A 22,898-nucleotide genomic window follows, 5' to 3' on the forward strand; every position below is an offset into this window, starting at 1 on the left:
TTTCAAGATGGAGCCCGCTGCCAGATTTCGAACTTCTGCTCGTTCTCCCGGCAGCCTGCGACTGCGACCCGATGGGTTCCGTCTCCATGCGCTGTCACGCCAACGGCACGTGTTCGTGTCGGCCCGGCTTCACCGGCTCCAAGTGTGCCAAATGCCGGCCCAACCACTTCCTACACCGAGGCACGCACCAGTGCCAGGAGTGTCCCGCCTGCTACGGACTGGTGCAGCAGCAGGTGCGTTCACAACTGTGGCAGAGCATTAATAAAAATTCAAGCCCCGCCCCCCACAAAATACAATTTAGCTGTCAAATTGAACAGTGCAAATGAAAGCCCCAAAAAGGCCAATCAGTTGAAATAAGAATGAAAGCTTCCCCGAAGGCCCTTTACTTGTCGAAATAATAAGAAGAACTAAAGCCCCCATAAAAGCCAGAATGAACTGTGCCAATTAAAACCACCTCAATTTTGTTGCCACGATTAACAGGCGAGAGAGACTTAAAGCCTCAGACGACACCAATTAGTTGTTCGATTAATAATGAGCGCCTCAGAAAGGTCATCTCATCACTGATAATCAGGATTAAAACTACATTCAGTTGCTGGGATTGTCGCTAAAGAGTAAAGTAAGCATTCTCTCGCCCCGCCCGCCCGCCCACCTTCCAAGCGGCGGCCGGGAAAAAAGACAAACGAGCACGTCGGCAAAATCGGAAACCAAGGAGGATCTTGAAAGGAAAAAGCCGGTTAAAACAATGTCAGCGGTGACAAGTGTTCCAACCTTTCTGGGGAGGAAAAAAAAAAAAAACAATGCCTCCCACCGTGGACAAATGTCCCGCACATTGCCGGACTTTTTTTGTGAAATCCCATATCTGGAGAAATTCCCTTCCCGCTTTGTTAGATATGAAGCGGCCTTTCATTCGCCACTTATCTGACCGTTGTTATTCATTTATTCATTGCTTCTGTCGGAATACTTCATCTCCCGCCTTGGGATGAATAAGAACAGCTTTTTTTTTTTTTTTTTTTTGTTCCGTTTTTGGGTCTGGGCTTTTTTGACACTGAGTGATAAATCGCGGTGTAGTTATATATATAGGTGGGTGCTTGCTATTTTTTTTTTGTGCAAAATGGGCTAAAAGGCAATGGCGGAAAAATGCTGGCTCTTCTGATATTTCACTTGAAAATTTCCTGAAGCGACTTTGGCCGCTTATTCAGCATCAGTCCGAGTTATAGAGACCGGAGACACGGGCTTTTTTTTTTTTTACAGGAATTGTGAAAGGCGCTAAAGGTAGATACTAAATGGCGAGCATGTGTTCATTCCCTGCTTATCTTTCCATTGCGATTCATTTATTCATTGCTTTTGTCGGAATGTCGCATTTCCTTCCTCCCGATAAATAAGTCCCGTTTTTTTTCTTGTTCGTTCAATTTTTGCACACCCCGAGTGCTAAATGCTAGCGTTGTTCCAGGCGGAGAAGCTGAGGACACGCCTGCAGTACGCCGAAAAGCTCCTGGCCGGTTTGGATTGCCGAAGCCGATTCAGCAAGCGGCGCCCCCTGCTGGGATTTCCCACCGACGCCACTCACGAGAACCAGCGGGACGGGCCAACGTTACCCAACGCGCTGGAGGAATTTTTGGCTTTCCAAGGTAAACGCGGACACACTCCGGGACTCCAATTCCTTTTTTTTTTTTGGGCCTTTTCTTCACTTCCAGAGGCTCAAGAGGCCTTCGTACGACAATTCTCCTCGCTGGAGGCGTCCGCGGGCGCTCTGGCGACTCGCCTGCACGACGTGTCGGCCGCTTCCAACTGCAGCAACGGGTCCAAAGGAGAAGGAGGGGCGTGTCGGACGTTAGCCGGGATCGCACTGATGGTCGGCGAGGCCCAGACGCAACTAAAGCGGGCCACAAAGGACCTGGACCTCATGGTGGGTTCTTTATTTGAAGCAAATCAAAGTAATACTATCATTTTATTATTTTTATTTTATTTTTTTATTATTATTTTGTTAGCGTTTTTATATTACTCTTTAATAATTTTTTTGTCAATGGCCGCCTCCCATTGCCGGATCTAGACGTCAAAGATCCATTTTCATCGATGGCCAAAGTGATCGTCAAAATATCGTCTCTTCCGTGTTGAGTTTTGAGTCATACATGTTTGACGAGGTGCTTTAAGGCGGCACTGCCGCCGCTGTAAAACTAGGATTGCTTCCAACCTTCTGGAGCCCGGCCACCTTTTATAGGCCACCAAATCCCCACCAAAGCAAACCTTCAAAGCAAATCTTTTCATTCCTCATCCAGCCGCCTCCTCTTCATCCTTCTCCACCTTTTGAGCAGCAAAGTCGGCAGGGAGGGAAGACAAAAAAATGTGCAGGCGGGGAACCAAGGCATCAATTGTTGATGTATTTTCCACATATTAGTTTCATTTGCATGATCCCAAATAAAATGGAGACAGGATGGCAGGAGACGATGATGTTTTTTGTGCCCCCGCTTTGAACCGTGCAAGATATTAAAAAGTTCACAAGGTGAGTCTGGCGACATGGCAGGCCACCATTTTCCCGCAGACTGCTTCTCTGAATGGTGCCAGACTTTCAAAGTTGCGACCTATTTTTAATTCGGTTCCCAAACTTTTCGGTGAGCACGTACTATATCATGATTAAACTTTTTTTTTTTTTTTGTCATTGTCTGATGGCAAGGCACGACCACAAAGTCAAGGACAAATCTCGAATTACTCAGCAGTGTTTATTTTCCCCCCAAAAAATCTCAATAAGCCCGAAAATACTCAAGAAATGTGTTTCCTGTCTAGGTCATTCCTTTTGAGATTGATTCGGGATCGAATCAATGGAAGATGATGGTGAACGAGTCTCAAGCCCTCAAGACAAGGTGAATACGTCACTTTGTCACATGTCACTCGTTTGTTCAAAACTTCCCATTTTACGCACTCGTAGCCACGAAGACGCCGCCGAGCAAATGGAGGTCGTGGCCGGCAGGGCGCTCAACACTTCAAAGCGTGCCATCGCCTTACTGACGGAGTTCTTGGAGGACAACTCCACCGACGAGTACGTCGAGGACCTGACGCGACGGTAAGCAAAGATGTTTACGCTCCAAAGTATTTCCATTGACCAAACTACATTGGGTGCTAGCTTAATGCTAACACCAAATAGACAAGACCGTTTACATTTCTTCCAAATGATGTCATTTCAGAATGACCCGGATGCGGCAGCAGCGGCAAAATCTGACCGCCTGGGCGAACCAAAGCGTTGCCGATGACGAGGCCCAACAGAAGGACGTCGTCGGGCTGCGGCTCGCCCTGCGTAACGTCACGTCGCAGCTCAGCCGCTCAAACGCCAGTCGAGCGGTCGCCGAGGTAACCGCCATAAATGTAAAAAAGCCGTATCGTTTTTCTACTGCTGACGTTTCTTGCCGCTGGTTAGCGCGCCGGCTCGTTGTCGGAAAAGACTCAAGAACTGGATCAAAGCATCGGCTCCAAAGACGACCTCATCGGCGAGATGGCCAACGACACTCGCAACCTGGCGGCGGCCGTCAACGCTAAGCGGGAAATTCTAAAGGACGCAGTCGAGGTGATCAAATACGCGGCGAGGCGCCCGGCCAACGTCGGCGTGCTGATTTCTGTTTTGACTCCTTCAGCTGCAAGGGCGAGCTCAGTGGGCCAAAATGGTTGCCTTGGCTTCAGTGGTGGCGGGAAAAGGGGCGGAGTCAGAAGAAATCAGCCTGCACCGGGATCTTGAAAGTGAGACTGACAAACAAAATAGAGAATTTGGATTTTGTGGCAACCTTTTGTCTCCTTTTAATTTTCCACCCAGACATGGTGCGCGAATGGCCTCGTCTGCAGACTCAGACTCGGGCTGCTATGAAGAAGAAGAAGCCCCTGGAGGGTAAAGTTCTGGCCAGTGTCACCAAACTGGTCTCGGAGATCCGAGAGACCCTTCAGCCTGCGCGGGAAAACTCCCGCCTTGCCAAAAACGTTTCTCAGGAAGCGGAGCGTACCGCCGACACCGTGGCTGAGGTACGCAAACGAGAGGTAAGCTTTGCGAATGGCCAAACCACCCGCATGTGATTCTAGGAATCGAAAGGCCTCCTGACGCAAGCCAAGCACACCAGGACGGCCTTCGCCCATCTCGGCTCCCAGGTGGAATCCGCCTTAGAAAGTCTGGACGCGCAGACGTCGCGAGCTGAGAGCGCAAAGGTTCACGTGCCGTCCGAGGTACGGTGTCGTACTTACCGTAGTCGCCCGAATGGTTCAATCCAAATATTGAGGCAAGCCTTAACGTTCTAGTCAGCGCCCCCTCTGGCCGACGTGAGGAAGGACATGGAGGCGGCCAAGATGCAGTTGGAGGCCTACTCGCACACCCTCACCCAGCTCATTGACAAAATTGGTAACTACTACGTTTTCTCTTCAACCCTCCGCCAAGGCCGAATTTGGCGTTAAAAAAAATTATATTCAAAATGATTTGTTAGTTAATTAATAAAACAAATGAAATCAATATATGAATGAAAATGAATTCTCTTAATAGTTGGACTTTCAAGAACCACAAAGTGTCTACCAGAGCAGCCTTTGCGTGGGTTTGCGATTTGCCGTTTTGCCATTCTCTCTTCAATCTGTCCTCTCGGCCGCCGCAGACGCCAGCGTGCCTCTGGAGCGTTTCCAGCGCATCCTGAACGAGACGGCGCGGCGCCTGAGCACGCTGCGCGGCAGCGTGGAGGGTCCCCCGCTGGGCGCCAAGATCGGAACCCTGCGCGCGGCGGCAGAGGGCCAGCGCAGCCGCCTGGCGCTCCTGGAACAGGAAGTGCAAGAGATGGTCCGGGAGAGAGACAGTCTGAGGGACATCGCACTCCACTTGCCGCCTTCCTGTGCTGAGGCCGGCGGCAAGCGCCGCGGCTAACCACGGGAACGGGACTAAAGGATACGCCGGTACTTTGACCTCAGAGTGACCCGACTCGGAAGAGCGATGTCATTCTTTTGTGCATTGTGTTGCGATGAGAACACTCAAATGGAGCTGCTGCTGTAGGCCACAACTCGCACCCAGACGCTCACATTGAAAGAACCGGCTGACTCAACCATAGCTACTGATGTCATGCACTAGGCCACGCCCTTTCAAAAGCACACATCAAAACACGCAAATACTTCAGCATGTACAGTATTTACACTGTAGAACAGCAGTTTATTTCTTTCCAATGTCTTTGATTATGTTTTATACAACGCAGTGCTATTTTCTTATACTATTTTCTTATAACATATAACATAAAAAACATTTTAAAATACAACAAAAAAGAATTTTGGGGGGGTCTGAGAAGAATTGATGTTTTTACAGAACGAATTAAATTATGAGTCGTTTTTTATGAGCCAAAAAGTTACGATAAGGTTTTATTTTGAAAACCGCTGACCAGCCACAGAACAGCAGCCATAACATCCATCAGTCACTCCAAATCAGCAGTAAGCTCAAAACACAACTCCACTGACACAGTAGTTGACATTTCTTTCATTTTTGTCATCGTTGCGGGTATTCTATCAAAATGTTCTTCCTGTGAATGCATCAGGTGAAAGCATTTAATGGCAACTTCCTGCTGCGCCACTTTTCTGGCAAAATAGCAGCAATCTTTTCAAATCAGAGATCTTTTCACAGTGACACTGCTCTTCCCTTCTGGTTGGCTTTTGGCTCAAAGCACAAAAATATGTCAGCAATGATGTGGGGGCGGAAAAAAAGGTTTAAAAAAGCAAAAACAGATAGGACAAAGGCACTCTGAAATGGCGTCGAATTTGCTACAACAAGAAATGATTACTAAAGCAACATACCATGTTAAAATTAACTTGCTGTTAAAAAAAAAAAGCCATTTTTTACATTTTGTCCGATTTATAGATGGTCAAATATGGAAAAATGTGACTTAGCACATAACCTGTACAGCTCATAAATGTTCAAACGTGATCTATAAAGTAAAACGTACGGTGACTAGGCGACTTTGTCATCGCCTTGCCTTCTGAACGATTTCCCTATACGCCCGAAGCGCAATTAATGGTGACACCTTGCAGAAAAAAAAAAAGCAGCGGCATCAGCAAGCTATTAAACACCAGGACCTGCTGAGTCAGTGCAGTAACGAATGCCACTGAGTCACAGCGGGCGTTTGTCCACGATGGACCCCTTAATCACCGCAAGGGCGGCCATGATGAAAACAGACCAAAAATGCTAACGAGAGCTAGCTTGCTTCGGCAATCGACTGATGGTGGTGTTAAACTACCTTTTTTGCGAGAACTTTTTTTTTTCATCAGCTTGCACAATACATGATTGAATTAAGCAGATCAATATTGATAACGCCCGCTTCATTATTATCGCGGTCGGGGCACATCCTTTGGTGTTTTGCAGCTTGTCACATCATCTAATTAAAACGTATTGAACCAATTAGTCAAGTCAATTAGCCCGCTTGTCTGTTTCGCACCAAGGCGAGCAAACGTGCGAGTCAGCCTCGCAACGCCTAAATTTGTAGAGACACAATGGCCTTCGTAAGCACAAATTGTGACACCGGGCGGTGTCTTTTTCAGCATTTAATTTGATTCGATTAAAAGCAAAGCCGGCCTCTCATTAATCAGCAGGATCACTTTCATGCTGCTGTGCCAATTTGTTTAGTCTTCTTTCAACACTTTTGCCGTGGCCCCAAGCAGTGCCATAAATTGGCCAATTAGTGCCCCACAAACCAGGTAGTATTCTTAAAATTTAAAAAATCAACCCCCTAAGCTGGTTTCACTTAACTACAAGCTAAGCTAGCTACTTAGGAATTAGCGCATTCATGTCAACTACTGCACACTTTTGCCTCATTCGTAAAAATACTTGTAGTATGTCGAATTTGCCTTACATGAGCAACATGAATGTAACAACAGACAACAAAGTCTGAATTTTGGGCCCATTTGCAATTGTCCTTCAAAGGCAAAGTCATCCGAGAGATTATATCCAATGGTTTCTAAATTTGTACCACAAGTTTTCATCACTGCATGTGGGCGCAGTATGGCAGTGAAATTTAATGACTTGCCATAAAAGGAGAATCTGTAATAACTCAGCAGTTAGCACTCCTCCCATGTTGTGTTAAAACTCGGCCCCAAAAGCCAGTTTCACTTTGCAACATCCAATTTGGTCATGAGTGGGCCCACAAAAATGTCTCAAGTGCTTCAAAGTCGGCCATTTTGTTTCAAAGTGGCCATTTAAGAGTCTTTTGGCTTTTTCCAGCTCATGCAGGGCAACTAACCATCTTCCAATTTCGGAATATTCATGCAGCACCTCCCAGTCTGGTAAAGCGACTCCAGCGTGACTCGATGCTGCCCTCGTGTGGCTGCTGTTAGAAATACCAAAACAGCCACAACATTAGGAACACCCTTGAGAATTTCAACCAGTTTTAGTCACAATGAAGGTAGTTTATCAAGATTTTGCACATTTCTACATAGTTTATAGATTTAACTGTTCACCTTCAAGATTGTTCCTTGAAAAAACAAATACTTCCCTTTGCTGGCCTAAATCACACTGCACTCTCTGGGGCGAGTGTGTAAGGTAAATCCAATCTAAATCGCATTTTCTGCTCACGGCGCAGTTTCATCTGCCTCATTCTGCAGTCTTTGACTCTTCCCGGCTCTCTTCCCCGCAGCTATTCATTCCTCCTCCTTTTCCACGGATTGAGGATTTCTTTTTTTTTTCCTACCCGAAAGCCTCCAAGGATGCAATTACCCCTTAACCCCTGGTCCGGTTCACCTCCTGTACAGTCTCATTCCCCCCCGCACGTGGTTCTGAATTATGACCCACAGCGACATTTGAGCCAGGAACTCATTTGCACCGACTGCATCAAACGGGGCGACCAGTCAGCTTGTTCCTGGTCCATGTAGACATTAAAAATGTACCGTCAAGCTTTTTTTCAAACTCGGTGGCATCATGAAAAAGTCAACTTTCGTTGGAAAACTTTGCAATTAAAGTGGTTGCCGCGAATAGCGAGAATCCACGAGTCATTGACACCTATCGATTCTCCCAAAAATGCAGCTTGACTGCTTTTCATTGTTTTTTATTTTTTACTGAAGACCATTTCTAACTATATATATGATTTATGATGTAGTGTAGTTGCTGAACTATCAGCACAATATCATTTACTTTATCTGTGAACGCCACCTTGCGGGGGAAATAAATTGTCGCTTTCGGGTTCATACACAATGTACTATCTGCTCCATTTTCATTGTTTACATTATTGATATTTAAAAGATACGCCACTGTTCATGAACACACCAAATTCACAGTGCTTATAAATCAATATTTTGTTTACTTCCATCCATCTCATTGTGTCAAGATTTAGTTTGGCCACACGATGGCGAGCGTGATTACAATTTACAGCGGAACGCAAAGTTGTATGTTTCAAAATAAAAGCCTTGGACTGCCCTTGTTGTGCGCATTTGTTGCTTTTATACAAGTTTTTGAAAACATTATTATTATTATGTGTACAAAAAGGAATGAACTTTTATTTTTAATGGATATTGCGTCGTGAAAGTGAAGCTTTCGAAAATGTTGTCATTTATTTTGAATAAACGTTACCGGATATGGATTATCATAGTGGGTCTTCCGATTCAGCGGTTGCCGGTCGCTTCAGACGGAGTAGGTGGGAAACACACGCAGCCTTTGACCGAGCGAGGTAGGAGCATCACCCGCACGCTTGCGGTGGCCTTCCTGGCTCTACATTTACCCGTAAACTGGATTATAACACGCAAACAAAAACGGCTGGGATGCCTGCGAGTAAAAACTTACAAGGTAAGACCGAATTTTGTGTACGATTATATTTTTCGGTGACGCGCTTCAATTCAAGTAATTACATTGGATAGTTTAAGCTAGGTGACGTCCATTTTCACTGTCTTTTGCTTTCATTTAGGAGGGAAAGCCTTCGGGCTGTTAAAGGAGCAACAAAGGCAAAAACTGGAGGAGGTGAATCAGGTAAATTGTGTCCAACGGTTCCTTTTGTTTGTTTATTTATTTATTTGGCGGCCAACGTATCCACTTTGGAAGTACGCGCGTGCACTTGACAGTGTGACGATGCTCGGGGACGTCATCTCAAAATGTCTGACCTCATTGTGCTTTATTTGATCTTCGGTTTGCTTTCCACTACCGACGTTCCACCTGTCTTGTGGGTGTTCTGACCCCGGGGCTGGGGGGACAGGTGTGCGCGTGCGTGTGCGCTATTCGATCGACTATCAATGAGGTTCTTTGTCTGGCGCTGATATGAAGCTCCTCTTTTGCATGTATTATTTGCCAATTCCATTTTGGCCCCTCCTTTGTGAGAAGACGAAAAGGCAATTCATGAGGCCTGTTGGGACATTCCTGTACATCACTGCATTCTTTTTTCATGTCATTGGAGCAGGGGGGGGTTCCCCCAAGATTAGCGTTATGAGCCAAATATCTGTGCTGATTTATATTCTTCCTGGAGCAGGCGTCTATGAAAAGCTTTTGGCCGTAAGCTCTTTGTCCTCACTAGTAAGACAATTCAGTGTGACTCTGCCTAGTCATTCCCCCCCCCCCCTCTTGAAATGCTTATCAAGAACATCGAAGAAACAATTTGAGCACCGCTCATGACATTCTAAAATTCTACAAGGGCAAATATCCAGCACCTATCCTGTAGTTCTGGTAGCAACCAGATGTGGCGTCAGTACTGGTGTGTTCCAAAATTCCAATTTGTATGAGGACGCGACGCTGGAAGCAGACTGCTCTTGATCTTCATCACGCTTCATTTGAACGGCGGCAGACTTTTGGAGGTCAGACGCGAATGTGACTCCTCCACATGGCGAATTGCTTCATTATCATTTCATTAGCGTGGAGCCCTCCTGGCATTTTTTTTTTTTCCCCTTCACGCACTGACGAGGTGCCCTACTTTTATAAACTCACTCCGTCGTAACGAATCAAGCAGGACGGGCGCCCCCGTCGTGCGAGTCATCGTGTTTTTAAGCCTTTTTGACAGCAAGAATTGTCTTAATCCCTGTGCTTTTCTACCTCTGATCAGGAATTCCTGGAGGACCAAAAGTACAGGGATGAAGAGGACCTCGCAGAGAAGCTGGAAGGTTTCAAAAGTAAGAAGTCAGTGTTTCGACAGCCACGTTTCGAATCTCCAGCGCAACACGTCGGTGAAACATATCAGAATGTGTTACTGGCCTCACTGGTGTGTTTCTGACTCAATTGTTTTTTAAATGTCTTCACACAAACACACACACACACACACACTTTCTTCCCCGTGTGGGAATAGGCTGCGTTGAGGTTTGGCGAGGCAATGGAATGCAGCAGAATGTTTTTTTTTTTTTTTTTTATCGCCGCCCGGTGTTATCACGCACCGCAGAACTTTACTCCCGCCCGCCGGCGGACACAAAAAGCATTGTTACAACGACCTCATTGTGAGATATAAACAGAGTTTAAACGCACACGAGGGTAAATATTCCTCGTCGTCGGCCTTGTTGTACCGCGGCGGCGGCGGCGCATTTCAGCATGACGTCAAGCTGCTTCGAGAAGCCACAACAGAAGACTCCCTGAGGACTGAACCTTGGAGACCAAAACCGGCACGCTTGTTCTTTCTTTTGTCGCTGTGCGGCATGCACTAATATTCATGCTGAGAATTTCAAATCGCAAATCCGCTAAAGCAATGTTCCCCACCTTCTATTGAGCCAAGGCACATATTTTAGATTGGGTAAACACCATCAAACAAAAATCTGACCCCGCCCCTTCTTAAAAAAAAGGCCAATAGATCCTTGGCACCAAGATGACAACAAAGCAGCACTCGTTGCTGACATAAATGATGCCATATTACGCAATATCGTGGATTGGTATGTTGAGAATGTCCATGTGTCCCTAAATTCCAGATGTCCTTGAAAGCAGCACGTTAGTGTCTGGCTGAATACGGACTCTAAAGAGGCCGCAGACTCGGGTCGGCTTGTTTTCTGCGGCTGCAGATGATCAACAGGCTGTGTCCCACTCAGCTGTGTGTGTATATGTGCGTGTGTGTGTTTGTGTGTGTGTGTGTGTTATGCGAGGAGGCCTACTCCCCCAAGTTTGGGAACAGGCTGATCATTGTCCCATCCCGCTCCCCACGGGTTCACACAGTTAACACAGTTCCGTCTCTCTCTCACACACACACACAGCTGCCATTGTGCGGCAGAACGTGTAATCTGACTAGAGGAGAGGAAAAACGGCGATATTTTAGGAGAGAAGCAGGCTTTTCAAAACAGCAGATGTAAAAACACTCTTGTTCCTGTCACTTAAGTGTGTCGCATAAATCTGACTCGACGTTTTGTGTGGACATTATTGGAGTATGATTCTTTTCAAAAGGAAAACAAATGTCGGCCTCAGGTCAGCTGCGCCTTGAGACAAAAGCCGCCTGTCGGCATCAGCTGCTTGAAGTTTTTTTTTTTTTTTTCTCTCTCTCATCTGCTTGTGCTTGTTCCTCAGATAAATATGCAGAATTTGACCTGAATGACCAAGGCGAGATCGGTGAGTAACCGGGATGCTGACTCAACGTGCAAAGTCAACAGCCGGGGGACAATGACAAACGTTGTCATTGTCGGAAAAAAGTGTTCGCTCCAAAGTTTATCGCCGAGAGGCTGAACCATTTGCTCGGCCATTTTAAAAGAAACAAAGATAACGGATGGATTTGTCGCGCCTCTCAGATCTTATGGGCCTCAAGCGGATGATGGAGAAGCTCGGCGTTCCCAAGACGCACTTGGAGCTGAAGAAGATGATCATGGAGGTGACGGGCGGCGGCAGCAGCAACACCATCGACTACAGGGACTTTGTCAAGATGATGCTGGGCAAACGCTCGGCCGTGCTCAAACTGTGAGTTCCCCCCGCTCGGGCATCTCGTAACCATCCGCGTCAGCCAATTGTGTCATGCGGCCGCGGAGATGAACGCTGATGTCACTGGCCGCCTCGGCCGTTAATCTCCATAGCGACAAAACCCGGCCGGCGTTATTCTTAGCCGTGCGATCATGTGATTAGTTAGGGAGGTGATTATTGGTGAGTCACCGATAAATGCACACAAGTTTTGTACGTAAGGGTCAGTGTTGTCCCATGGCATGGGAATAATTCAAATCAAATATATATCTTTTTTTGCAAGGCACGGTGGTGACGTTTGCCGCTATTTTGAATGGGGTTATCGCAGCTGATCTCTTTTAAAGCAGCCGGCTTCGGGGGCGAGATGCATGTCAGCTCTGCGGGACTAAGCCGGCTGCACTGTTTAGTCGGCAAATCTCCTTATCCTTAAATGCGCCAACCGAGGAAAAAATGCACAACTTTTCCTCCTTTTGCCCTCTATCCATTTTTTTAAATAAAATACAAAAATGCATCACCCGACCCCACACAGCTGTCATCGGTGAATAAACCAGTGAAGTTGTTTTGTTCTTCACTCTCGATCAGCGATCCGTGCGCTATCCGTATTCCGGGGATCGCTCCGATGCCGGTGATTGGTGGACACACCCAAAGGAAACAGATTGGCAGATCTTGCCAGGGGGCCTGGCTGTACGCCGGGGGGGACTCCACTGGCATTTAGTTGGCCCTGACCTGACCTGATTTTATTGTCCACAAAGCTTTGACATATTGCAAGCGTGTTTAAAAACTCTAGAACAAGCCAACTGTGCTGTGACAATCAGTCAATGTCACTATGTCTCACCGCCACAGAATAACTTCTTGAGGAATGTAACCATGACTCTGTCAGCAGCCCAGCAACTGAAAAGAACCTTCGGGGAGGCCTGGAGCATAACTTTTCTATGCCGTATTGATAACATTCCACACCATTGACTGAATTCCTAATCAAACGCTGGCAGCTGCGAAGGCGGAAAATGCAGCTCCTGAGCTTGCAGGGAAAGTGCGAGAGAAGGAGGAATGCTTTTCGAAGCGCTTGGCAGAAGACAAAACACTTAATGGAGAATTAACGTCCATTAAGCTCCTAATTTGTACTCGGGGCGGCTCATCGCGATAAATGGAGAACATTGAAAATCTATAAAAAAAAGGCCAGCAGTGGAGAACAAAATGAGCATCAGCCGGCGTCTCTTTCAACATCTGCTTGACTTTTCTCGGGGGGCTTACTGGAGCCCGCCCGTCCGCATGCCAATTTGCCCAAAAAGGAAATGAAAGATGTTGGCTCAAAATAGCTGTCTGCAAATCTTTTCAGTGCGTACAATCATCCCTTTGACGCTTGCCCCCACCCCCCCCGGCGCTCAGACAAAAATGTTGCACAGCCATTTTGGTTTTGACCCTTTTTCATCTCCCTCTTTCCGCAGAGTCCTGATCTTCGAAGACAAAGCCAACGGGGCGCCGTCCTGCAAGCCGGACGGCCCGCCTCCGAAGCGGGACATCTCCAGCCTGCCTTAAGCTTGCCCACCACTCATCCAACCCCCCCCTCCTCCTCCTCCCTTTCCTGCCTTCACGGGCGTCTTTCCCATCTTCTTACCCAGGTGGACCGCTGATGGACGAAGGAGGCGATTTTAGTGACGCGCGCCGCGTGGAAGGTGTCTGTCTTGCGTTAGAGCTTGTCGCTATACCATGTTTGACTGTGAATATGATCCTTTAGGTACATTGTAGCATCAGTAGTGGACGTGTAATCTCGTCGAGTTGTTTTTGAAGTAGTTGAGTGTTGCGTATTAAGGGAAGACGCTTTTATTTTTAGAGCAGCACAAGCAGCTTTCTTCATCCCATTTCCGTGGCAGCCTCGCAAGGATTCTCGCCGCGCCCACCTCGGTCCGCGTTTGCGAGATTACGGGCCCCACTGCCTACACTGATCTGGAATCAGTAACTAGTTTTGTCGGGTCCGCCTTTTGGACTTTGACTCGCACTTGCCGTCGTGTTTTGAGGTCAAGCGCGCATGCAGGGGGAATGCGATTTACGGGTGCAAATGTACCACGCGACAATAACAGCAGCACAATCATGTTCTTTCCAAGTGCCTCGGTGCGGAACCAACAGGGAGCCCGTGCAAACGCGCGGTCCAAGCAGTAAATGAGAACTCTGTGAAATCGCTCTTCACGTTTGTCGCAGTTGTTATGTTGTACTTTGAGTGATTGATCGTCGTCCTCCTTTTAACACTGTGTCATTGTCAAAGTTGTCCACCGACGACCTTTTGGCACAACGAGTCTCTGTCAGTCAATGTTAGAACTTTTTACAGTGGTACCTCAAAGGTTTGAGATCAGTTTAACAAAATGACGATCCGATATTTGGGCTGGATGTTCAGGATACGATTCAAATGAAGAATATTTTGACAGTCCCTAACTACTCCAAACAGACGCACAAAAAAACATGACAAGTGACAAAAATATGGCAGCTACCAAGTCGGCTGCTAACACGAGAAGCTAACGTAGCACTCTACATGTCGAGTAAATATTTGGGAGGGTATATTTAGCCTGAAATTGAGCCAGAGCATCTTCTCGAAATGAGGTCCATTAGAGTACGCTGATGCTATTTTTTTTAAAGTCTTATTTTTCAAGCGTAAGGGCCTTGGATGTACCACTCAATTTCACTTTTGTTGTCCTGTGTGTGTGTGTGTGTGTGCTGTGATTTGTGCCTCTCAATCTCCACTCGCACTGTCTAACTGTGATTGTGTCCTATTTTAAGGCCCATTTCATGTGTTTTTGTTTGACCTTGAGCTGGTGTTTGTTTCACAGCGTGCAGGCTTCTTTTTAGCGTTGTTTATTAAAACAGAATGCACTTGTTTTTTTCCCCTTTGTTTTTTTGCAGACACCAAAGGAATTAAAACAGTCTTCTGATACTGTGTTTACTGCGGGATATGATGACTGTGTTGCTTTTAAATAAAAAGAGGGAATTAGAGGAGCTGAAAGTACTTAAGCACAAGGACTTGATTTGGTTTCCTGTCAAAACATGCCAGTCACTTTATAACACCCCATTAAATTGCTTTGATTCATGTCTTTAAGCAATCTGCTGCCACCTACTGATCACTTTGTTCATGCACTGAGCGAGGATGTATGCTGAATTAGGAAGACAATAAAAGGGTGATAAAGTACGTGAACGCAACGTAAAAAGGAGTTGATGGGGGGGGGGGCTTGAAGCTGTCAGTCTGACAAATCTTTCGGCTTTATGATGAATTCACCCTGTATTCCTCACAAAGATTGCCAATTATATGAGCATAGTTTGGAGAGCAACGTCTCTTTCTGGTTGACCTTGATGGCGAATTGTGTAAAAGAGGAGATCGTTGTCTCTTGATGAGCAGGAAGTGCCCATTGAGTGTAAACAGGAGATAAGGACGCGAGTGTGTTCCCTAACCTTAACTTTTTGTAAAGACGAGGTAGGACAGCGTTATTGGTGTTTAGAAGTTGATTTTATTTCGTGGTGACGTACCGAATAACACATACATGCTTGAAAAGAACAATTGATCGTAAAAAGTAATTAATCAGCGGGGCGTTAAATAAACTTCACGTTTCCGAGGGTGACTTGAAGGTATCACGCTACGTACGTCATTTACGTTCGACTACGTCAGGCAAGCAGAGGCAACGTCGTCTGCGTCGGCCCCTCCCACTACGTGCGGCGCGGAGGCTCTCTTAGAGCTCGGAGTCGGAGCTCGCAGTCCATCGGTGCCCGTCGCTTGCTGCTTGGCTAGCGAGGACACTGCGGGAAGATGGCGACGGAGAAACTCAAACACGAGGGCAGAGTCAAAATCGGACACTACATCCTCGGCGACACGCTCGGAGTGGGCACGTTTGGGAAGGTTAAAGGTAAGAAGCAGCGAGACAGGAACCCCCCCTCCTTTTCCCTCCCCTCACTTACTTCAACTGAAAGATGGTGGCCGGCGAAGCTTTTTAGCATCGCGGCTAATTCGCAAAGCTAACTTGTCAACCCGGGCAAGGCTTCGCACTTGTTGTCTCCTCATGCTGCCCGTTTGCTCAACTTGTTTGCGGCGACTTAACGTCGCCACACACCGCCGGTTAGCACCAGCTCGTTTTGTTGAGGGCAGTAGAGTTGATGGTTAGCCGTAGGGAGCCACAAGTCGCTTGTCAAGGTAGCCACCGGGAAGTGAAGCTCTTCTAAATGACGCTCGCGCAATCCAAGATATGTTTTTTTTTTTTTTTTTAAATCATGCCGCTATACGCTAAACGCCGCCGGGCATGTTCTTTGGCTTCCATGCAAAAGACTGTCAAGATGGGTATTTAAATCTGTAGGTAAATTATTTTGAAGCGACACTCGTGGATTGGGGACGGGAGGGAGGGAGGGGCGGAGAGGGGGGTGGCACTGTGAACTTTTGTCATTTGGTGAGAAACAAGCGACGTGACCTGAGTTTAATTAAACCCACTGCCATTGTTGTTTTTGAAGTCTTTGTTTCTTTTTCTACCCTTAGCAGTTGCTCAACAAGCAGTGCAGCTATTAAGTTGCAACTCGATCCAAAATTAGTGACATAAAAACATATCTGTCACTCTTGCCAGTTCTGGTCACCTTTCCACCCCAATATGCAGATTTAAAAAAACAAAAACTCATCGTTACAAACTAAACAAGCGCCATGCAACTAACTTTGTTCAAATTTAGATCTCTTACCCCATTTATACTGCCCACTCCTATCCAGTATATAGTTTTTGTGACATTTTATTTGGGCGGTGTGCCTTGAGGTTTTCCTGTTGTAAAATATTTACCCTGGCTCAATAAAGGTTGGTAAGCACTGTTATAGAATCATAAAAACTTTACACAGGCAAAGTGTTTGCCTGCCGTTCTAGTTTTTAAGTCCCTGATTGAAATCCTCTTTAGTGCACAAGAAACTATTACAATGGGCAAAATGTTGGTGGTCATTGTTCTCTTTGTATCTTCTCGCAGTGGGCCAACACGAGCTGACCAAGCACCAAGTAGCAGTGAAGATCCTGAACCGGCAGAAGATTCGCAGTTTGGACGTGGTGGGCAAGATCCGCCGGGAAATCCAGAACCTCAAGCTTTTCAGGCACCCCCACATCATTAAACTGTGAGTCCTAGATTACAATCCACGGGCGAGTCCCCTAATCCCCCCCCACACACACACAAGCCGCCACATCATTGCCACCCACTGAGCTATTCCCAGCCTCGAATGGAGGCTTCCACAGGCCATCCATTTGGGATGATATCCGTCTGAGCCGCGTTTATCCCCTCACAATTAGGTGTAATGTAAAATTGCTAAATTTAACCCATACAGGGGTCAGTGGTGGCATGAGATCAAGTGGCCCTTGAAAGCTCTTTTTAACTTTAAAAATATTTTTAACATTCCTAACTTTGTTTCCGCCGGCCGTGGACTGTTGGCCTAATTCATTTTTGTACGAAACAGGTATCAGGTGATCAGCACCCCGACTGATATCTTCATGGTGATGGAGTATGTCTCGGGAGGGGAGCTCTTTGACTACATTCTCAAGAATGGAAAGGTAATTTTATTCACCGCTTCTCCTCTTTGAGGTGGCCATTTTGTATGGGACAACATACAAAAAATAATTGGATCAAACCACATCACTTTTCAAGATTCAAGAGTTTTTATTCGCCATGTTTGAGCGTGCCAAACAAGGAATTTGACTTCGGTAAAACACACCCTCTGTTCAACATTTAGGTGACTAACAACACTCAGGCCATGTGAATAATGGCAAAAACAGTGTAGACAAATTCAAAAAGGTGTGAAGAGCAGGATGTTATTGCCCAGTAATGACTCTGAGACTCTATGAGTGGTGTGAGTTCATCAGAGCAACAGCCTGGGGGAAGAAGCTGTCTCTGTGTCTGCTGGTTTTGGCGTACCGAGCTCTATAACGCCGTCCGGAGGGGAGTAGTTCAAACAGACTGCAACCTGGGTGAGAAGGGTCTGTAGAGATGTTCCTTGCACGTTTCCTGGTCCTGGACAGGTACACGTCTTGGATAGATGGGAGGTTGATTCCAATTATCCTTTCTGTAGTCCTGATTGTCCGTTGCAGTCTGTGCTTGTCTTGTTTGGAGGCTGATCCAAACCAGACAGTGATGGAGGTGCAGAGGACAGACTGGATGATGGCAGTGTAGAAGGTCTTCAGAAGCTCTCGCGGCAGGTTGAACTTCTTGAGCTGTCTCAGGAAGTACAGCCTCTGCTGGGCCTTCTGCCGGACAGAGTCGATACAGAGCATGCTAACATGCTGTGCAAAATTCCATTGATGGGCTAATCAAATTAGCATCACAAGTAGATAATATTGTTTACCCAAAGCCAAACAAATGACTGCAGCTTTTTAACTTGTTTGTGAAACTCTTCATGTATCAGCTGTTTGACTCGCCTTCTGTACTGCCCCCTGGTGGCCATGGTGCACACACCAAAAGGAGCACAAAAAGACATTGGTTGAAACACGAACTCGGGATGCAGTGTGAGAAATTCTTTAGAGTCTAGTTGCTTATGTCATCATGAAGAGCCATTTTGCAAGCGGCCAGGCGAGAAGAACGTGGCGTTACTGCCAGCCTTACACTCTTCACCGAAATGTCAGAACACGACGAAAGGCGTCGCTTTGCGCTTCTCACCTCGCGCTCAATTTGCACCTTTATTCTTCCGGTAGTTGGACGAGAAGGAGAGTCGTCGACTGTTCCAGCAGATCATCTCAGCCGTGGATTATTGCCACCGGCACATGGTGGTGCATCGGGACCTCAAGCCGGAAAATGTGCTGCTGGACGCGCACATGAATGCAAAGATAGCCGATTTTGGTGAGCATGTCGCCGTCAAACGCCAAGGCGAGATCTGATTGGTTAACGTCAAGGAATCAGCAGATATCCTCCCTCTTTGACAGATGCAATTCGGATTAGAAACGGTCCTGGCAGAAAGCTCATGAAATCAATGACGTGAATCGGCATCAAAATCTTTGCGTCCAGGTTTATCCAACATGATGTCCGATGGAGAATTCCTGCGGACGAGTTGCGGTTCCCCCAACTATGCTGCTCCTGAAGTGATCTCTGGAAGGTTGTGAACGTCCTCCAGCAGCACCTGTCAATACTCTGACACGATTTTATATTTCCCATGCTCGCCTCTGCCGTCAGATTGTACGCCGGGCCCGAGGTGGACATCTGGAGCAGCGGGGTGATCCTCTACGCCCTGCTGTGCGGCACGCTGCCGTTCGACGACGACCACGTGCCCACGCTCTTCAAGAAGATCTGCGATGGCATCTTCTTCACGCCGCCGTACCTCAACCCTGCCGTCACCAGCCTCCTCAAGCACATGCTGCAGGTGGACCCCATGAAGAGAGCCACCATCAAAGAGATCAGGTGAGGAACATCACGCCTTTGTTGCCTTGACTACTGCTTCAGTTGTTTTGTTTTCCATCTGCATTCGTTTGGTGGTTATCATATCCTTTTGGAGAATTACCGCCACCCTCTGGCCACCGGCGGTGCTGCATGAAAAGTATTTGTTTCCCCTCGCAGAGAGGATGACTGGTTCAAGCAGGACCTCCCCAAGTACTTGTTCCCCGAGGACCCGTCGTACAGCAACAACATGATCGACGACGAGGCCCTAAAGGAAGTGTGCGACAAGTTCGAGTGCACAGAGGAGGAGGTCCTGGCCTGCATCTACAGCCGCAACCACCAGGACCCGCTGGCCGTGGCCTACCACCTCATCATCGACAACCGCCGCATCATGAACGAGGCCAAGGACTTCTACCTGGCCTCCAGCCCGCCCGACTCCTTCCTGGACGACCAGCACCTGAGCTCGTCCGGCACTTCTGTGGCGGCCAGCGTCAAGCCCCACCCGGAGCGTGTGCCCTTCCTGGTGGCGGAGACGCCGCCGCGGCCCCGCCACACGTTGGACGAGCTGAATCCGCAAAAGTCCAAGCACCAGGGCGTGCGGCGGGCCAAGTGGCACCTGGGCATCCGCAGCCAGAGCAGACCCAACGATATCATGACCGAAGTATGCCGCGCCATGAAGCAGCTTGACTACGAGTGGAAGGTGAGCCGGAGATTGACACATTGAGAGCTCAATTGCTGCTGACTGGACGTGTGACTTAATTGTTCATTTTTCTTTCAGGTTGTGAATCCTTATTATTTGCGTGTGAAGAGGAAAAACCCAGTGACGGGCATGCAGACCAAGATGAGCCTTCAACTGTACCAAGTGGACAGCCGGACCTACCTCCTTGACTTCAGAAGTATAGACGGTGCGTCCGACGCTCATGACGCTCAGTCGTCCATGTTGCTCATTATTTTATATATTTTTTTAAATAATCGTTATTTTTTTCCAGATGACATGCTGGAAACCAAATCCGGCACGGCGACGCCTCTCCGCTCGGGATCGGTCGGCAACTACCGCACCACCATCAAGAGCGAGGCGGACAGCGCCGACTCCCCCCCATCGACCAGCGCCACCTCGCAGGCCAAGACGGCCGCCGAAGCCTCGCTGGCATCTTCGCTCACCTCATCCATCGACTCGACGGGGGGCGCCGACGTCCTGTCTGTGCCTCGCCCGGGCAGCCACACCATCGAGTTCTTTGAGATGTGCGCTAACCTCATCAAACTGCTTGCACGATAGCTCGCTATACACGCACGCACGCACGCACACACACACACACACACACACACACACACCTACGTCGATCGCTATAGCCTTGTTTGCTCTCCGAGTGTCTTGTTAGCAATAAGCATGCAGTCCAACGGCAGCTCGGCCCAGGATGGCAGGGAGACGCCGAGAGCATATTTTGGCTCAATATGTTAACATCTTCTGGAGTGATTACACTGAATTTGCTGTACTGTCCAGTCAGCCAGCTTCCAGTGCAAAAAAATAAGATCAACTTTTTTTTTTTCCTGTGCGGGAGAAGGAAGAAGCAACTTTGCACACCTTTCTTTTCATTCCTGCTGCTCTCATTTTTTTTGGGGGGGGGGGGGTTCCCGCAAATGGTGGCGCTTTCATCGAGCTGTTAGGAAGTGCAATGACCCCACCCCCCCAATCCGCTTTGTGTGGACAAAGTTCATTGATCGGTATTAAAGTGCCCCCCCCCGAATGATGCTGTTTTATCTTCGCAACTTTGTTGAAATACTCGCCTTGTCATCTAATATAAAAGTGGTGCGTTGACGCCATCGCATGGCATCTTAATGCGAAGAAGCTATGTTAAGTGAAGTGAGGCGCTTGAAGTCAAAGTAGTGCTTTGACGCCATGTTGTTGAGGGAAGATGCTTCATTCAGCCATGTCCAAGTAGTGCTTTGATGCTGAATTTGAAGGAAGGAGGGTCAATCAGGCAGGCCACAGCTGTGGCTAAGAAGTGCTTTGACGCCATCCCGTGGCATTTATTGGCCATTGTAAACATTTGTGGACATGACGTCAATTAATTGCAGATGAATTCGTGTTGGGACATGTGTTTGGATTTACACTGCAGGCACAAGTGGCTAATTCCGACTTCACACCGATAATCAATTTCACAGTGACACATATCTTGACAGCAAAATTCACAACACCTCCAGTCTCTCGCTTTATCTCTGTAGCGACCTGCTCATAACACTAAAATTGTGTCACTTGAACCAGGCCATGTAAATCCAACCCAAGCGAAGATAAATTTTTGTTTTTTTCGAGATCTGTTGCTGGATTTTTTTTTTTTCCTGCTTTACTTTTTCCAATCGGCATCACTTGTCAATCATAAATCACAACTTATTCAATTTGCGTGTATCAACTCTTGCTAACAAACAAACACCAGAGGCTAGTGTGAGAAACGACATCAGTTTTGCCAAGAAATCATGTGCCTCCTTGATGATCAGTAAAAACAGTAGCTTACAATTTTTTGACTTGACAATCTTAACATTGAAATCAGTTTGGAAACCCCCAAGGTAGTTGTGAGTCCAAATTCTGAGACTTCATAGGACCCCCCACCCCCATTGTCAACTATTAAAATGACATTTGTTATACTTTGCTCGTTTTGTTATGATGTAAATCATTTGGAATTGTGTTGTATTGATTTAAGAATTGTCTTTTTTGTTTGTGCAGTTTTGCTAAAAATGTTATAAGCAATCCCCCCCCGTGCGTGTACTTAATTACAATCGACTACAAAAGCATGACAAGCTTATGAATGTGTCACTCGTTATGGAAATCTTTTATCGTCTGCTGTCGGGTTGCCTTATATGGCCGAAGCGGGGAACCTACAATGACGTCATACGGCCCTAAAACATTTGACACAATGTGTTTAATTAATAATACATTTTGGCAGGATTTTTTTTTCAGAAATTTTGGAGGAATAAAATAGGACAAAAAGTTCCCCGCCGCTGCCTTATGATCATCATCATCAGTACTGTTGTTTTGAATTATTGATCCATTTATATTCCCAGTGATAGGTCACACATAAGAAAAAAAACAATAACACTTGTTTTGTTTTGAATTATTTTTGCCAAACTACTGCGGACCTCTGATCCTTAATGGTGGTTGGAGATTTTTTTTGTTCCACTTTTATGACACAATACATTGTGTTTCTATGAAGCAGTATCAGTGATTACTGATGTTGACGGCTTTAAAAGAAAAGAAAAAAGGTTGCATTTCATCCCGACTGAACACCAAGTTAACTTTGTTATGTTGAAATAAGTTTATGGAAAATCAGACTCATTAAGTTTTGGGAAGGGTTTAATTTCGGGTGTGTATTTGTTTTCCGTATGTATGTATATTGAAAGGCGAATGTGTGGGGAAATGTCACTCTTCGGAGTGGAATTTGTCTGAACTGCTTTGTGTAAAGGGACCCTACTTTCCAAGAGTGACCTGTGTTTATTTGAATGGACAGTGTCGGAATTGTTCCTATCCACAACTGCCTAAATAAACTGCTAAATTGCACACAAACCTAAGCGCTTGTCCGTTGTTTTATAATATATACAATATTAATATAAAATAATATTAAACAGAACATTATCAGTTAACTCTACTACAGCCATTTGCAAGAACACTACCGACAATTAAATGTACATTTAAAATTGAAACAAAAGTTTTGTACTTCCGCATTGGTTACATTGT

General features: G+C 46.7%; 3 protein-coding genes across 3 annotated transcripts in view; all 3 read left to right on the forward strand.

The window, feature by feature from the left end:
* lamc3 (laminin, gamma 3) overlaps nucleotides 1–5,287 on the forward strand; it is a 37,806-nt gene extending 32,519 nt beyond the window's left edge. The window contains exons 17-28 of the mRNA XM_037265122.1: nucleotides 55–233; nucleotides 1,451–1,628; nucleotides 1,695–1,906; nucleotides 2,782–2,858; nucleotides 2,924–3,058; nucleotides 3,180–3,342; nucleotides 3,410–3,556; nucleotides 3,624–3,726; nucleotides 3,800–4,002; nucleotides 4,060–4,200; nucleotides 4,273–4,372; nucleotides 4,617–5,287. Of these exons, the coding sequence (XP_037121017.1) occupies nucleotides 55–233; nucleotides 1,451–1,628; nucleotides 1,695–1,906; nucleotides 2,782–2,858; nucleotides 2,924–3,058; nucleotides 3,180–3,342; nucleotides 3,410–3,556; nucleotides 3,624–3,726; nucleotides 3,800–4,002; nucleotides 4,060–4,200; nucleotides 4,273–4,372; nucleotides 4,617–4,879 (1,901 nt within the window). The 3' untranslated portion in view covers nucleotides 4,880–5,287. The remainder of the gene's footprint in view (nucleotides 1–54; nucleotides 234–1,450; nucleotides 1,629–1,694; nucleotides 1,907–2,781; nucleotides 2,859–2,923; nucleotides 3,059–3,179; nucleotides 3,343–3,409; nucleotides 3,557–3,623; nucleotides 3,727–3,799; nucleotides 4,003–4,059; nucleotides 4,201–4,272; nucleotides 4,373–4,616) is intronic.
* A 3,306-nt stretch (nucleotides 5,288–8,593) lies between these two features.
* On the forward strand, nucleotides 8,594–14,818 carry aif1l (allograft inflammatory factor 1-like). Its single transcript, XM_037265251.1, has 6 exons — nucleotides 8,594–8,764; nucleotides 8,883–8,944; nucleotides 10,005–10,071; nucleotides 11,438–11,479; nucleotides 11,656–11,821; nucleotides 13,264–14,818. Exons 1-6 carry the CDS (start codon nucleotides 8,740–8,742, stop codon nucleotides 13,352–13,354), a joined length of 453 nt encoding a protein of 150 aa, XP_037121146.1. The 5' UTR covers nucleotides 8,594–8,739; the 3' UTR covers nucleotides 13,355–14,818.
* Nucleotides 14,819–15,497: 679 nt separating this feature from the next.
* prkaa1 (protein kinase, AMP-activated, alpha 1 catalytic subunit) lies at nucleotides 15,498–22,732 on the forward strand. The gene is made up of 9 exons (XM_037265197.1): nucleotides 15,498–15,702; nucleotides 16,790–16,931; nucleotides 17,268–17,361; nucleotides 18,496–18,640; nucleotides 18,806–18,893; nucleotides 18,971–19,195; nucleotides 19,352–19,871; nucleotides 19,950–20,076; nucleotides 20,161–22,732. Exons 1-9 carry the CDS (start codon nucleotides 15,606–15,608, stop codon nucleotides 20,445–20,447), a joined length of 1,725 nt encoding a protein of 574 aa, XP_037121092.1. The 5' UTR covers nucleotides 15,498–15,605; the 3' UTR covers nucleotides 20,448–22,732.
* Nucleotides 22,733–22,898: the final 166 nt, after the last annotated feature.

Source organism: Syngnathus acus, chromosome 12 (genome assembly GCF_901709675.1).
Source record: "Syngnathus acus chromosome 12, fSynAcu1.2, whole genome shotgun sequence".
In the NCBI taxonomy this organism is placed as follows: Eukaryota; Metazoa; Chordata; class Actinopteri; order Syngnathiformes; family Syngnathidae; genus Syngnathus; species Syngnathus acus.

Excerpts from the sequence above, each read along its gene's own strand:
- prkaa1 (XM_037265197.1), top strand. The coding sequence starts at position 15,606 with ATGGCGACGGAGAAACTCAAACACGAGGGCAGAGTCAAAATCGGACAC. Across the intron at positions 18,894-18,970 it reads CCTGAAGTGATCTCTGGAAG|ATTGTACGCCGGGCCCGAGG; the intron begins GTTGTGAACGTC and ends CTCTGCCGTCAG. Across the intron at positions 19,872-19,949 it reads AGCTTGACTACGAGTGGAAG|GTTGTGAATCCTTATTATTT; the intron begins GTGAGCCGGAGA and ends TTTTTCTTTCAG.
- aif1l (XM_037265251.1), top strand. The coding sequence starts at position 8,740 with ATGCCTGCGAGTAAAAACTTACAAG. Across the intron at positions 10,072-11,437 it reads GAAGCTGGAAGGTTTCAAAA|ATAAATATGCAGAATTTGAC; the intron begins GTAAGAAGTCAG and ends CTTGTTCCTCAG. Across the intron at positions 11,822-13,263 it reads CGCTCGGCCGTGCTCAAACT|AGTCCTGATCTTCGAAGACA; the intron begins GTGAGTTCCCCC and ends CTCTTTCCGCAG.